The following is a 15000-nucleotide window of genomic DNA, read 5'->3' as shown; positions in this document are numbered from 1 at the left end:
AAGTTAAATACAATTCAATCTATGATAATCTGTGTAATACTGATAAAAGGCTTTACTAAAAGCTGTTTTGTACATAATAGTTATGACCAGTGTAACAGGTTCCCTTTTTGTTAAAACATAGAAGAACCAGGAGTTACACAAATGTAAACGTACGTGACTTTTACAACAAATACCTACTTCACTAGTTAACGACATTAATCAGTTATTTCACGACACTGCTGCGCAATATAAAATTCCAATATCCCCCCCCTTTTTAGTTATTTACGACCTTCAGCCGACACTCGTGTGTTTCAGTACATCAATATCATCATTTAATGGTAAACAAGGGAATTTTGATGATGGAGAACAGAAATAATTCACGTTTTCAAAAGTTCCAGCTTTTCAAAGGAGGTTTAAGGTATTTGTTGCCTCACGTTGGTTTGCAAGTTTGTCTTTTTTTTTGGTTATAATTTGGATTTACCGTTTCCCAAATAGCGATAAAATCCATAAAATAGAATGTCTGTGCATTTGCTTTAATTAAGGTTTTTTGGGGGGTTTAAAAAAATATATAGTTTAGTCTTTGTGCTGGTTTAGTGGTCGTGGATGCATGGAGCTCAGACCTGTGGGGGGTAAGTGTGGGGGGGGGGGTAAGTGGGGCAGTAGCAGCCCCGAGCTTGGGGTGTGTGGAGGGGGGGTCATTTGGGGGTCGACATCAATCCCAGATCGTCTGGGAAGAGAGATCGAAAGCTCTCTGCTTCACATGTTTGGATGGTCGTTACAACCGTCGACATTTATAGGTCCAAGTTTTCTTTTTCTTTTTTTTTTTTCTCCGTATCAAGAACCGATCCTGAAACCCGAACCCGTCCTGGCGGAGAGACGTTCACAGGAGGAAAACGTCCCGGTGAGTCCATTTGCTCACAACGGAGGGCAGAATTGATCAGCCCCTGAATCGATTGCTGGGGAATAATGGAAACGACCTCCGCTTGGAGCATTTCGGGATGAACTTCCACAAATAGGTGGTTTGAGGAAGAGGAGGAGGATCGAACCCGCAACCCCCGGTGACGGGACGGCGACCGGCTCTGCCCACTGAGATTACAGAGCATTTTAATCCCAACATCTGGATTATAGAGCATTTTACTCCCAACATCTACATTATAGAGCATTTTACTCCCAACATCTGGATTATATAGCATCTTCCTCCTCTAACATCCAGATTTTAGAGCATTTTACTCCCAACATCTGGATTATATAGCATCTTCCTCCTCTAACGTCCAGATTTTAGAGCATTTTACTCCCAACATCTGGATTTTAGAGAATTTTACTCCCAATATCTAGATTACACAGCTTTTTACTCCCAACATCTGGATTATAGAGCATTTTACTCTCAACATCTGGATTATAGAGCATTTTACTCCCAACATCTGGATTATAGAGCATCTTTCTCCTCTAGCATCCAGATTTTAGAGCATTTTACTCCCAACCGCTGGATTATAGAGCATCTTCCTCCTCTAACATCCAGATTTTAGAGCATCTTCCTCCTCTAAATGATGTAAATGTATCTAACATCCAGATTATAGACCTATTTCCAGTGATCATCAAAAGTTATGTTCTCAAGTTACTTTCTTTTACAGTAATTAGCAAAGTACCTCCACTACTGTTAATTAGTTGATCATTCAATTAATTAGAAAAAGTTACTCAATCAATAACTATTAAAACCGGTGATGAACCTCGGTGAAAAGCAATAATAAAAATAGCACCGGCGGCGAGAAGAAGTCAAGCAGACTTTGATCATGATTAGAAAACCTCGCCACAGAAACCTCCTCGCCGGTTCAACGCCGATGGCGGGGTCAAAGGTCATCAGGTGAGCCAGAAGTGTGTGTATGTGTGTGTGTGTGTGTGTGTGTGTGTGTGTTTGTTCATGTGCATGTGCATGTGTGTGAGACTGACCGGTGTGGCAGGTGCCGGTGGAGCTGGCGTTGGAGCAGGGGCAGGGGGCACAGGCTTCGGTCGGGGCGGCCGAGGCGCCGCGGTAGAACCGGGACTTACACTCCTCGCAGTTGGATCCGTGGGTGTTGCCCTCACAGTTGAGACACACTCCTGCAGGGAGAGAGAGAGAGAGCGAAGGTCACATGATTAGCCGCTCCACCTCGCTTACATCACGGGTCAGGTCAGACGCCTACGTAACGCACAACTCTCCCCTTTCATCTCCCCTTTCATCTCCCCCCCCCCCCCCCCCCCCCAAAAAAATCTCTTTTGTTCTCCGCGGTCGACCCGCGGCTGCTTTTCAGAGGAGAAGCATTTCAGAAAGACCGGAAGAAAAGGATGAAGGGAGAGAAAAGAAAGGAAGGAGGAAGGCATTGAAGAGAGAACAGAGTTTGAGGGCGAGGAAAAAGAAGAAGTGGTAAAAGTACTTGTAGAAGAAATAGAAGTTATCAATATGGCAATTTGGAGATTAAGAGGAAGATGTAGAACAAATAGAAGGGGGAAAGAAGAAGTGAAAGAAAGAAATCAAAGGAGAAAATGAAATTGGAGGAGTACAAGAGGAATAACTCAATATGTAGAATATGAAGACAAAGAAAAGACGAACAGAAGAAGGAGAAGAAAAGTGTATCAGGCTGAAATTGACAGAAGAAGAAGAAGAAAAGGAAGAAACCAGAGAGGTAAAAGTAGAAGACGACGGAGAAATAGAAGTAAGAGAAGAAGACGAACACAGAAGGAAAAGAAAGAGGTGTTGATTAACACTCGTTTATGAGCGTTTTCAAAAAGTTGCGCTGTCCCCCGGTTTCTATGGAGACCGAGTGTTTTCAAAAAGCTCCACCTCGGGAGAAGTTTTCAAAAAAAGTTGAATTTTCGGTGGCTCTGAGCACTCTGGGGGTCAAATTATTGAAAAACTTTAAATTCTACTTGATAACAACCAGTCCAGCTCATGACTGCAGCTCCTTATAACCTCAAAACGTATGAAATCAACTTCTACTCTCATTTTACCATGAAGGAAAAGGCACTTTCAGAGGCTTTGTCTTAAGAAAACTTGAAAGTGGATGAAGTAAATTTAAGAAAATTGGCTTAAATACATTAAACAAGTTTATTAAAATTAAAACACATTTAAGTATTTCTATAGATTTTTTTTTTTTAAACATAAAAGTGAATCTAATAAAAAAAGGATTTATCAAAATAGAAAGCTGAAACAAAAACAGACTCAAATGAGGAATACATCAAAAATAGAAATAACTTAGTAACTTAACTTAAAAATAGAGAAAACATGTATTAAAGGAGAAGTAGAGTGATTGGAAAAAATAGAAAAAATATTCAAACAATTAAATCTGCAAAGTAAAAACATCTTTCCTTTTTTAATTATTTGTTGCTTAAAAACTAACACTATCCTATAGAATCTGTATTTATAATACAGTTGGAATACTAAATGTTTCCTCTGAGGGATTCCATAACAAAAAAAAGAGTTAAATTGTAAATTCTGTTTCTAAATAAAAATAATAATAAAAAAAGTGGTTTAAAATAATACACCCACTATAAACACACAAACATAGAAAAACATTATTAAAACTAATATTTTAAAGACTTCCTCGTCATTTCACCGCCTTCGTTGCCAAATCTTATAAAGCCTGTTGTTGTTGTAAATATTGATTATATGCATAAAAACTGTTTGTAGTTGAGCTTCAGAGTGTTTTGCCTCCATGAGGACGTCGGAGACGACACCACTCCGCCGGTTTAGCGTCTCCTTGCTTTCACGTTGCGCCGGTAAACCGGCGGTTGAGGGACGAGGGACGAGGAGAAACCCACGACGTGAACTCCAATATTTGTTTCCTCTGTGCAGCAACTGTCATTTCAATTAAATGTTCTCGTTTGTCAACTCATCAATTATTTTCACTTTTCCAAAGCACATGTAAAATATGTCATGTAGTTTATATATAATATATGATTTTTTTTTTTTTTTACAACTGTTGGCACACTGCAGACTGAGTATGTAAAGCAGACCCCTCCCCCTCCCCCCTCCCGTTTCCATGGAGATGGAACGTTTTTGAAAAGTTGCGTTTTCACTGGCTCCGAGCGTCGTTGACGTGTAAATGAAAGCAAAATGGAATGAAAATTTCCTGTTTTCACTTGAAAAACTTATTACGTAAACGCTGACTTTTCTCCCACTCACTGATGGAGCTTTGAGTTTCCATGGCAACAGAGGACGACGACATGAGGACCGACATTTTTAATTCTCTGCATTTAACTGAGCGGAACGCGCCTGCACTTTGAAATGTGTTGGGGATTTTATGCAGCACTGTGAGATCAAAGCCATTTGCTGCTTTATAACTTTATAAAGTTTTCTGTAAAACCTCTGCAACCTCTGGTTCCACGAGGCAACAAACTTCATCTCTGTAAACATGTTTGACGGGATTTTGAATTTAGTATCAAAATCAGTTTTATCGTTAAAAACGTTCTAAAAAGGTGGCTGATGCGGCTGAAAACCAGTAGAAAAGATAAAAGAACTCCAACAGCTATAAGGGGAAAAAACAAACAAACTATGAGAGTAGATAAAACGGGTTGAAGAAAATAATAAGTAACAAGTAAAACAGCGGAAAAAACCAAAAACAGATAAAATTCCTTTAAAACTGAAAAAAAAAGAAATGCGCCAATAATACATAGAATAAATTAAAAAAATATATATATATTCCAGACTCATCATAAATAAAAAAAAAACAAAAACAAAAAAAATATATATATATATATTTTTTTAATGATAATTAATAATAAAACTGTTTATTTGCTCCACCAAGTTTTCCCCATCTTATCCTCCAATGTTGCAAGATTAGCGTGAGCAGTTCACCGCGGCGGTCGTGAACACCGAGAGTCATTTTATTTGAACTGAATTCACTCCCTTATAAACTGCGACCCCCCCCAGAGATCGTCACAATAAGAGCGCGTTCTGATCAAATCACTGCTTCCTCTTGGGTGAAACGACTCAATGAAAGGCGATAAATCACACGTGGCCTCAGTTGGGAGGCGAGCGGGAAAACAAAAGGTTGTGCGCCGCGAGAATGCGCCGGGCCGGCGAGGCGTTTATCTGGAGGGCCGCCGTGTTTGGGACACTGTATATAATCTGCGCTAGCACAGCGTGTTCTTGTGTAATCAGCCCGAGGAGAGGCCAGGGTCAGTGGCTTTAAAAGGGGGTGCTGTCAAACCGGAGCTATGCTAATCCCTCCAAACAACACTGAGCAGGCCCACGTTGCTGCTGCTCTCCCATCTGCCCAGTATGAAGACATATGGCTTCTTAACCCCCCCCCCCCCCCACACACACACACCACCACCCACCCCACCTCGGGAGAAGTTTTCAAAAAAAGTTGGATTTTCGGTGGCTCTGGTGGTCAAATTATTGAAAAACTAGCCCAGCTCATGACTGCAGCTCCTTATAACCTCAAAGCGTATGAAATCAACTTCTATTCTCGTTTTACCGTGAAGGAAACGGCACTTTCAGAGGCTTTCTCTGAAGAAAACTGGAAAGTGGATGAAGTAAATTTAAGAAAATTGGCTTAAATACATTAAAAAAGTTTCTTAAAACAAAACACATTTAAATATTTCTATAGACATTTTTTTTGAAAACATAAAAGTGAATCTAATAATTTTTTTTTGGATCAAAATAGAAAAATGAAACAAAAACAGACTCAAATGAGGAATAAAATAAAATAGAAATAACTTAGTAACTTAACTTAACGTAACATTCACGTCTTGTTGATCGAAAAACGTCATATTCAATAGTTATTTCACACAAATCCAGCTTTTTCCTTGATTTTCCCTCCATTTGAATATCGGATCATAGCAGCTGCATTCAGAATCTGCTGTGTCTGTGTGAGCTGGACTGGCTCCGCCCACACACACGCCCATCTATGGGAAGAGGAGGAAGTCCTTCCTCTCGTGGCGCCATGTGCCAGAGCAGAGCTGCCTGATTGTGGGAGGAGTCAAAGGGGGCGAGGAGCCTACCTTGACTGTGATTGGCTAAACCCCCCGATGACACTATATAGGGTTTGATTTCTGATTGGCTGCTTGGAGCAACACACTTTTAAAAACCTGGAACAAGCCAGGGAGAGAGAGAGGACACACTTTCTACACTTCTGGGGCGTCGTTCCAGGTGTGCAGACGATTATTACTGTGAAAAAAACCCATAAGAACATGAATTTTGCATAATATGACTCCTTTAAAGAGGATTTATTGTTGCACGTCTGAGAAATCAGACTGGAGGCAGAATCACGACTGCACGTGGTTATAGAAACTGGCCGTTCTGCACATGCTCAGTAGATGAGAAATCGGAACAATGTTTCCTGCAGAGCGTCATGAACTCCCAGTCCATAGTCTCTTGGAACTTACTTACGTTTTACAGTCGACGATACTTTTCCAAATATTCAACGAGTTCCTGAGAAGTGGATATACCGAGTTATACAGTTAGTATTGGTGCCTGCTCTGGTTGTGGCAGAGTGTTTTTGAGTGAGACCTGATAATGAAGATATAATTATAGTAATGACAGAAGATATGCAAACAAAATGGTCAAGACTGTTTTGATGCCAGGGTCCATTGGTTAGAACGCAACACTCACTGTGCGAGTCGGCTGGTCTGAATTAAAACACAAAACAATGTTTTTTTTCAAGTGGGCCGATGGGGAAGCACTGAAAACCCCCAAATCCCACCGAGATTCACTCAGTATCTTTAATTAAACACTTTTGTGTTGTACGGCCCGTCCCACTTTAGTCTGACTAAATGTGCACTAATACAAAAAATAAATAAATAAAATAAATAAAAGGCTGTCCGTCCTCTTTTAAAAGCCCAACAATGGAAACTGTGATCTATGGTTGCTGTTATGAAAGAGCCAGCTGTATCTGCGCCTTTCAGCCGGCGTGGACATCAGAAAATCTGGGGATTAACGGCCTCGGCTTTACTAAAAAAGAAACGCTCATTAAGTCCCCTCCACCCCCCCAATAAATGTGAGTCCGGTGGAGTGTTTTTTTGTGCAGGTTAGCACCTTGGTACGACACAGTGAAGATAATCCGGGAGCCTCGAAAAGTAAATATTGACGATGGAAGCAGAGCAGAAAATAAAAAAAAAATTCAGACGGAGAGGAGGAGCAGCTGGGCCGGGAGGCTGAATGGAGTGGCAAAAAGTGTAAATCACAGGTTTTAAGTGCTCCTCGGTGAGCCGGATCGCATGCGAAGGAGGATTTTCTGCTCGTTCGGAGGCGTACGGGAGCAGCACGCCGTGTCTGGTGTGATACGGAGATAAAATATGTGTGTGCGTTAACTCAGGGGGTGTCAAACATGTGATTTTTGAAGTGTGAAGTATTAAAAATGAAAAGTGACAAGAGGCTGATCTAAAAACACTCGATTGGCAAAAATGACATTCAAAACCGCCCTTGGTCAGAATTTGACTCCCGACATTAATGCAATCTGTGGAGGTCACATGACGCAACGCCTTTCACAATAAAACAATGAGTCCAACTTATGTGAAGTGACACTTTAGACACGTAAACTCAAAACAATTTCCAGATGATGACAAATTGTTTTAATCCTGAATATGAAATCCAGATACAGACGACTGAGGTTTTTTTTTTGTAAATATAATAATATCTGATTTCCTTTAATATGGATAATTCAGAATAGACTGGCAAATTCTTGCAGTTACAAAAGAATCAAAAGAAGGAAAGACTTTTACATTTGTCCATATCTGCAGTTTAATATGTTCTGTTTGACTTGTTCGGCCTCCAGAGGTCAGATTAGGTTGATGTGGCCCCTCAACTAAAATGAGTTTGACGCCCCTGCGTTAACTGAACTGAAGGCCGCCGCACGACGACGTGCTTCAGGGGGGCTAACGCTCTCCTGTACGTCCCGTCCCGGACGCCTGCAGGAAATAAACAAAGCTCACAAAGAGTGGAGCCTTTGTTCTGGTGGAAACTATGTTCGGGAAAAAAAACCCAAAAAAGGGCTCAGTGCAGATTTACCTCTTTCGGTAATCGGCACACGCGCTGGTTATTTACTAGTTGTTAGCAGCCGGAGGTCGTAGTCAGATTGTGAATTTTCTAATAATCATAACATAATCTCGGGGCCCCCCCTTCTTACACAACGGCCGTATGCTTTTCGTGTTCTCGTTTCAACAGCGGTGCAGTTAGCGCGTCAGGCCACGGGGGGGCGCTGGTGTTTGTTTTTGCAGGAGGAGGCGGGGTCAGACGGGTCAGTAACCCCGTCTGAAACCACAGTGCCTTTTTAACGCCACCTGTCACTTTATATTATACTTGGAGTTTTTATTCTTTTTTTGCTATTTCTATTTAGTAAAGGTTAGTGAAGAGTCTGTATAATTATTGTACATAATTATTTATCTTATTTTATTTTATTTCTTTAGCCTTATCCTATTCTATCCTGTTAAAAGCTGCTGGAACTTGAATTTCCCTGAGGGAGTCGTCCCAAGGGATTAATAAAGTTGATCTGAATCCTGAATCTGAATATAAAACCACACACACACGTGCAGCAGAGAACAACACTGTGTAAACGACAACAATGGGAGAACGCCGCCAACGTATAAACGGAACCCCAAAACACAATAAAAGTGACCCTTTTCCCCTCGTTTGTTACGTAAACTTGGCCTCAGAATGTCTGTGGTAACAGCAGACGTCTTTGAAGTTTTTCTCACTTTCACACGACTTTTTATGTATTTATTTTTTTTCCCCGCTGAGGCAAACGGAATGGAGAGATCGTCACCTTTAAACCGGTCTAACTGTCCCGGTATACATGCCGAGAGGAATCCAGTTTAATCTTGAACAATAGCCGGTAGAGCTGATTTTCAATATTCCAGGCAGCGTCACACACATTTCAGTTGGGGTTCCATATTCAGCCTCATTTCATCTTCAGCAGACAGGTAAAATAGTGCCATAATAACCTCCAGATTTAAATTTTAAAGCTTTTCTTTGTTGTATTGCAGAGAAAACGAGATGGAAATGTCAAGATTTTCACAAAACTGAACAATTACCACAGAAAATGACTTCAATCTCAACATAAAGTCAATTTTGATGAAACATTCTGCTGCAAAATACAACGAAATGTCCCTCCAAAAAAAACTTCTCTCGCTGTTGCATTATGGGTGTTTTTTTTTTACAAACTCTTACCGGTTTTCGCCCACGGGCCTTATGTTTGGGCCTGAAGGGGAAATGATTCCTCTGTATTTAACCAATGCTATTTCAATAAGTTGCCCACGGAGCTGCTGCGGGTCAAAGGTCAAGCTGAGGCCGACACAGCAGTGCTCTATCTGCAGCAGCGTCGGTACGCTCTGTGTGGAAATATCTCAAATGAGGAAGTGAAAACTGTCCCAACAGAAAATGTAAAGAGCGAATTGAGATTTTTTCCTCTGATCGACATTCGTTCGTTGAGTCAATCTCGAAAATGAGAGCGTCTCAATGAGTGACTCTGACTGAACCAAAGTCAAACTCTAATGAAAGTCGTTATTCCGGCTCTTATTTTGATTTAAAATGCTTCAGCACGTAGTGGTTCAGGACGAATCTTGTCGAAACTTGACGATAACGTGGATTTTGCCACTTTGTCGTAGCGACTTCAGCCATTGTTGTGATTCTTGCACTGCGACTCAGTGCACCGCCCTTGTGGTACACACTTGTATTGCATGCAACCGTTTTTTCACTTGGCGGGTTCTTTTGGTTGAAATTGAACTTGAATGTCACAGACTTTTTGTCACACCACTTCTTATTTAACCAAATGTGGCGACAAAACTAAACTTTTCTTTTCCCTCATTTGCTTATATAAAATAAAAAAAAGAAAAAGAAAATCCCATTATATTGAAGAATGTGGAAGAATTGCCAGTGTGCAGCCCAGTCTATATATGTTTTTTTTTTTTATAGCGAGTCACGCTTTATTTGGATTGAGGTTTCCTGTTGACGAGGATGAATTCTTCCAGTAACTGAGCCTCTGCAGCTCCTTCGCAATTAAAATTCCCGGAATAAAAAAAAAAAACGTAGAGAAGCAGAGAGTCCAGCGATTAAGAGAGCGGGGCCGACTCACCGGACTGTGGGTGGCAGTAGTTGGTGTGGTTGTTGCACTGGCAGGGCCGGCAGCCGCTGTTGCTGAAGTGGAAGAAACCCGGGTGGCACTCGTCACACTTGGGCCCGTCCACTCCCGTCTTGCAGACACAAATCCCTGAGCTGGAGAGACACAAAGGAGACCACCACGTGTCAAGGACCTTGTTTGTCATATGTGTGCAGCACTGAAAAGTAAAAAGACGACAATATATAATAATAATAATAATAATAATAATAAAACATTTAGCCCTTGTGGGAGAGTGTGTGTGTTTTGGACTGCAGTCATGCCAGCTGACATCCAGACTGTTCAGGCTCCTGCAGCTTCGCCCGCCAATCCGTCCATCTGCCGTGTGAAAGTCTAGTGCAGGTAGGAGGCATGAGGGGAAACACACAGGTCCGTCACCGTCACAGGTCAGAGTCGTCCACACCGAACACACCAGAGTCTCCACTCTGCAGGCTGATGTATAAACATGCCTCTTTTTTTCCCTCCACAATATTTGGGTGACGAATCATAACCTTAATGTGGAACAGACAACCCACCTGCTTTGGCTGCGACATGAATACACACAGTACGACATGAATACACACAGTACAACATGAATACACACGCTATAACATGAAGACACACGCTATAACATGAAGACACACGCTATAACATGAAGACACACGCTATAACATGAATATAGACGCTATAACATGAATATAGACGCTATAACATGAATACACACGCTATAACATGAATACACACGCTATAACATGAAGACACATGCTATAACATGAAGACACACGCTATAACATGAAGACACACGCTATAACATGAAGACACACGCTATAACATGAATGAATACACACAGTACAACATGAATACACACGCTATAACATGAATACACACGCTATAACATGAATGAATACACACAGTACAACATGAATACACACGCTATAACATGAATACACACGCTATAACATGAAGACACACGCTATAACATGAATACACACGCTATAACATGAAGACACACGCTATAACATGAAGACACACGCTATAACATGAAGACACACGCTATAACATGAAGACACACGCTATAACATGAATACACACGCTATAACATGAATACACACGCTATAACATGAATACACACGCTATAACATGAATATACACGCTATAACATGAATACACACAGTATAACATGAATATACACGCTATAACATGAATACACACAGTACAACATGAATACACACGCTATAACATGAATATACACGCTATAACATAATACACACGCTATAACATGAATACACACGCTATAACATGAATACACACGCTATAACATGAATATACACGCTATAACATGAATACACACAGTATAAGATGAATATACACGCTATTACATGAATACACACGCTATAACATGAATATACACGCTATAACATGAATACACACAGTATAAGATGAATATACACGCTATAACATGAATACACACGCTGCAACATGAATACACACACTTTATGAATGCAAAGCTACAAAAAATCTGTGCAAAATCACCACAAACCAGAAAAGCCGTGAGGTAAGTGAAGTCGTAACATGAAGACATGAGCCACAACCCAAACTTCCACACTTGTACCAGAGGAGTGATAGACACTCTCACTTCCACCAAATCTGAGGAATTCAACAGTTCTGAGGCAGGAGAACTTTCCCTTTCCACCCGGAGCGGCCGTGGAGGATTAACGGCGGCGTAAACTAAAGAGCGACAGCAGAGCCTCGAAACGACAAGTTTAAAATGCTGGTTTAATGATGAATTTATTCATTACTGCACCCCCCCCCCCCGCCCCCCCCCCCCCCCCACAGACCCTGGCCTGAGAGCCCCTGATCTAAAAAAAAAACGTGTAGGTTGATCTATAAAAAAAACAACGACTAAACACAGGAAATCAGAGCAGCATAGATGCTTTTTGATGTCTCTTGTGATTTTTTTATTTTTTTCTCCCTTCTCTTACATAATCAGAGAATAATGGCCCTCAGCTGAGAACATTTCTGTGAAAAATGCTCCCGCTGAGTGAAATCCAATTACGTCCCGGCTCCTCGCCAATAAGCCAGCGTCCAAATGACTTACTCCATTTGTTGGACGCGCAACCCCCTCGACCTTCCTGCCCGTTAAATACAGCAGGTGCTCCGTCGATTTCACTGCCATTCTCCCGACACCGGAGGTAATTTCATCGGAGGAGTTGAGCCCGATCAGCTCCTCAGACGCAGACAATGGACTTAGGAACATAATCCAAAAGGGGGTGGGTGGGCTTGGAGGTTGGGGGGGGGACAATGACTTCTAAAACAATTGGAGTAAATCAGGAGTGACTGGGAGCACTTTCCCTGCGCCAGTGCGTGGGTCCGGGTACAAACAGGGCTTTGTTAAAACAACTGCACTTAATGCAAATGAGGAGGCCCGCGGCGGTGCTCAGCGGGGCGTGGGCACTGCCGCCGCCGAGGACGAGGCTGGGAGATCAACAGTCCTCATTCTTCCAGCTAGCAGCACACACACACACACACACACACATACACACACGTACACACACACACAAAATATCCACATGCTGCATCATGACCCCGATGCAGTGCAGTCAGGGAGATAATGTCCAACTGTCACGGAGAAAGTGAGCAAAGACTGTCCCCACTTCACACAAAGTGCTCCCCACACAAAGCATCGCGGCTCCGATTGAATTATAAAATATATATATAGAAATACGCAGCCGCCGGTTTGTGAAACGGGACCAGACAGAGGAGAAGAAATCCGCGTCGTTTGTTTGTTTCGACTGCACAAAGTTATTGTTTGCTCCATAATGTACCCTCTGGAAATATTGTGTCTCTTTCCTCCAATAGAGTTTCCTAATTAAATAGATTTTTTTTGGGTAATATTAAGAAAAATGCCAAATCAAAGCACATCTATTTCTATATATATATATATATATGTAAAATACATAAACACACAGGCTGTGTAAACTTTGGAAAACCTCAGGGATCCATTTCAGGCCTCCTATATAATTAGTTTTTAAATGATCTGACTTCAGGACCCCTTATAATGACCGAAATCAAAAATAATGGGGTTTTTTTTGGACACAAGATGATCAATTACAGGATGTCAACACAAAAAACAACTTTAAAAATGACAAAACCCTTTACTTTAAAATGTGCGTCTTTCTGAACAGACTCAACAAATGCTGAATAAAAAGCCGTCCCGCTGCAGCGCCTGGACGCCATTTGTTTGTCCGTCCTTGTAGAAGTCAGAGTCGTGTTCCCCTTTGTGTTTACCAATTATTTACCAATGTCAAGAAGGAGTAAACAGAAAGTGGCCTGAAGCAACAACAAAAAAAAACCCCAACAAGCTTTTAATGAAAAGCAGGGATTAAATCAAGTTCATTTCCATATTTTATCCAGGTCTCATCACGGCGGGAGCCCTGATGTGATGAGGGACACTCCCTCTGGGACGCCTCCTTGCCCTCGGTGTCCTCGCTGTGACGAGAATCTCAACCGAGGCTTTTTTGAGGCTGATTTACGGTCCTGCAGTTCTGAAAACCTCCGTCTGATTAAATTTTTTTTTTTTTTTTTTTAAACGCATAAAACACCCGGATGGCAGCCGCTCCGCCTCCACATTGAAGAGAAACCAGTGGAGACGGTTCGGGCATCTGAGGAGGAGGAGGAGGACGGCCCCCTGGTCTCCTCCCTTTAGAGGTGGACCGGGGCGGGGGGGGTCGGGGTCCCTCCAGAAGAGATGGAGGATGGATGGATGTATGGATATAAAACACTGAGCAGCGATGAAACCCACCGATGACGGACACACCGGTGAAGAAGAGAAAGATGACCTTTGACTCCAGTTTTTTTTTTTAAGTAAAAAGAGGACAGTAGAACAATCAATAACAAACAAACAATAACAGAATAACACAAAATTAATTAGTGGCACTTTGTCCAAATGCCATTTTCCTCAAATTCCCCCCAAAAAGGAAAAAGTATCCTAAGATCCTGAGAAAAAAAACAAAAAAAAGAAGAATACAATGTTTTGCATTAGGTAATAATCCCTTCAGAACAACCGTTATTCTCCTCATTTTCCTCGATAATCAAGCAAGAACAATCATTTAAGAGATTTTAACCACAATCGCACACCGTCATCAAATCCTACGGCACAGAAGTCGACGATTTGTTCAGTTTTATTGCATTCCAGGCACTTTTTTTTTTTTTTAAACCGAACCGATCACTTCAGTTTCGAAACGTGTGTGTGCTTGTTTATCGTTCTAGTAAAATCCAAACAATCTCAGCAGCGTCCAACACCTGATCTCACTCGGGCATTAGCAACAACAAACTCCCATCACATACAATTTGATTTTAAAACTTTTTTTTTCCCTAGCATTTCTGCTGTTTTCATGTAAACAGACATCGTTTTCGAAATGTTGCAGGCGTAGAGGCAACGCTACAAAAAAAATTAAAAAAAAAGCCGCCGTATAAAACGTGTCAAATGAAAATGTGAACGACTCGTGTCACCGAGTTCGTTCAACATGCTTGACGTGCTTCTTCTCCGGCAAGCGGGACTTTAAACAAAACAAGGCGGGGGGGTGAAAAAAACAAGAGGAGTAGCTAACTAGCAGGACGGCAGCTGTTCGCCAGGATTCCAGTTCCTCTCGCGGATGAAGTAACAACATGTGATGCAGCTGCCGCCGCTCACACAGATAGGGAGGTGATAAAAGCTCTCTGGCTCACTGCGCCGTAATCCACTGATCATTTCTGCCCTCTTGGCTGGAGGGAGGAGGAGGAGGAGGAAGAAGAGGAGGAGGAGGGATGGGAGGAGGAGGAGGAAGAGGAAGAGGGGGGGGGGGGTCTTGTTATTGTTTTGGTGTGATTCCGTTGCACTGCGAATGTTAAGTAGGTCAGTATTACACGGACGACAAAGCTTAACCCCATTCTGCGGCTCCATGTGCCGGAT

General features: G+C 41.8%; 1 protein-coding gene across 1 annotated transcript; it reads right to left on the bottom strand.

Moving 5' to 3' along the window:
• Positions 1 to 1926: 1926 nt before the first annotated feature.
• On the bottom strand, positions 1927 to 10218 carry LOC308147905 (multiple epidermal growth factor-like domains protein 9; the record flags this gene model as incomplete). The annotated part of the gene is made up of 2 exons (XM_080521289.1): positions 1927 to 2076; positions 10029 to 10218. Coding segments are annotated over 2 exons (340 nt in total), but the record flags the coding sequence as incomplete, so codon positions are not given.
• Between the last annotated feature and the right edge of the window lie 4782 nt (positions 10219 to 15000).

This window comes from Blennius ocellaris (genome assembly GCF_963422515.1).
Source record: "Blennius ocellaris genome assembly, contig: SCAFFOLD_423, whole genome shotgun sequence".
Classification (NCBI taxonomy): domain Eukaryota; kingdom Metazoa; phylum Chordata; class Actinopteri; order Blenniiformes; family Blenniidae; genus Blennius; species Blennius ocellaris.
The sequence above is the reverse complement of the archived record's forward strand: the minus strand, read 5'-3'. Positions and strand labels throughout refer to the sequence as shown.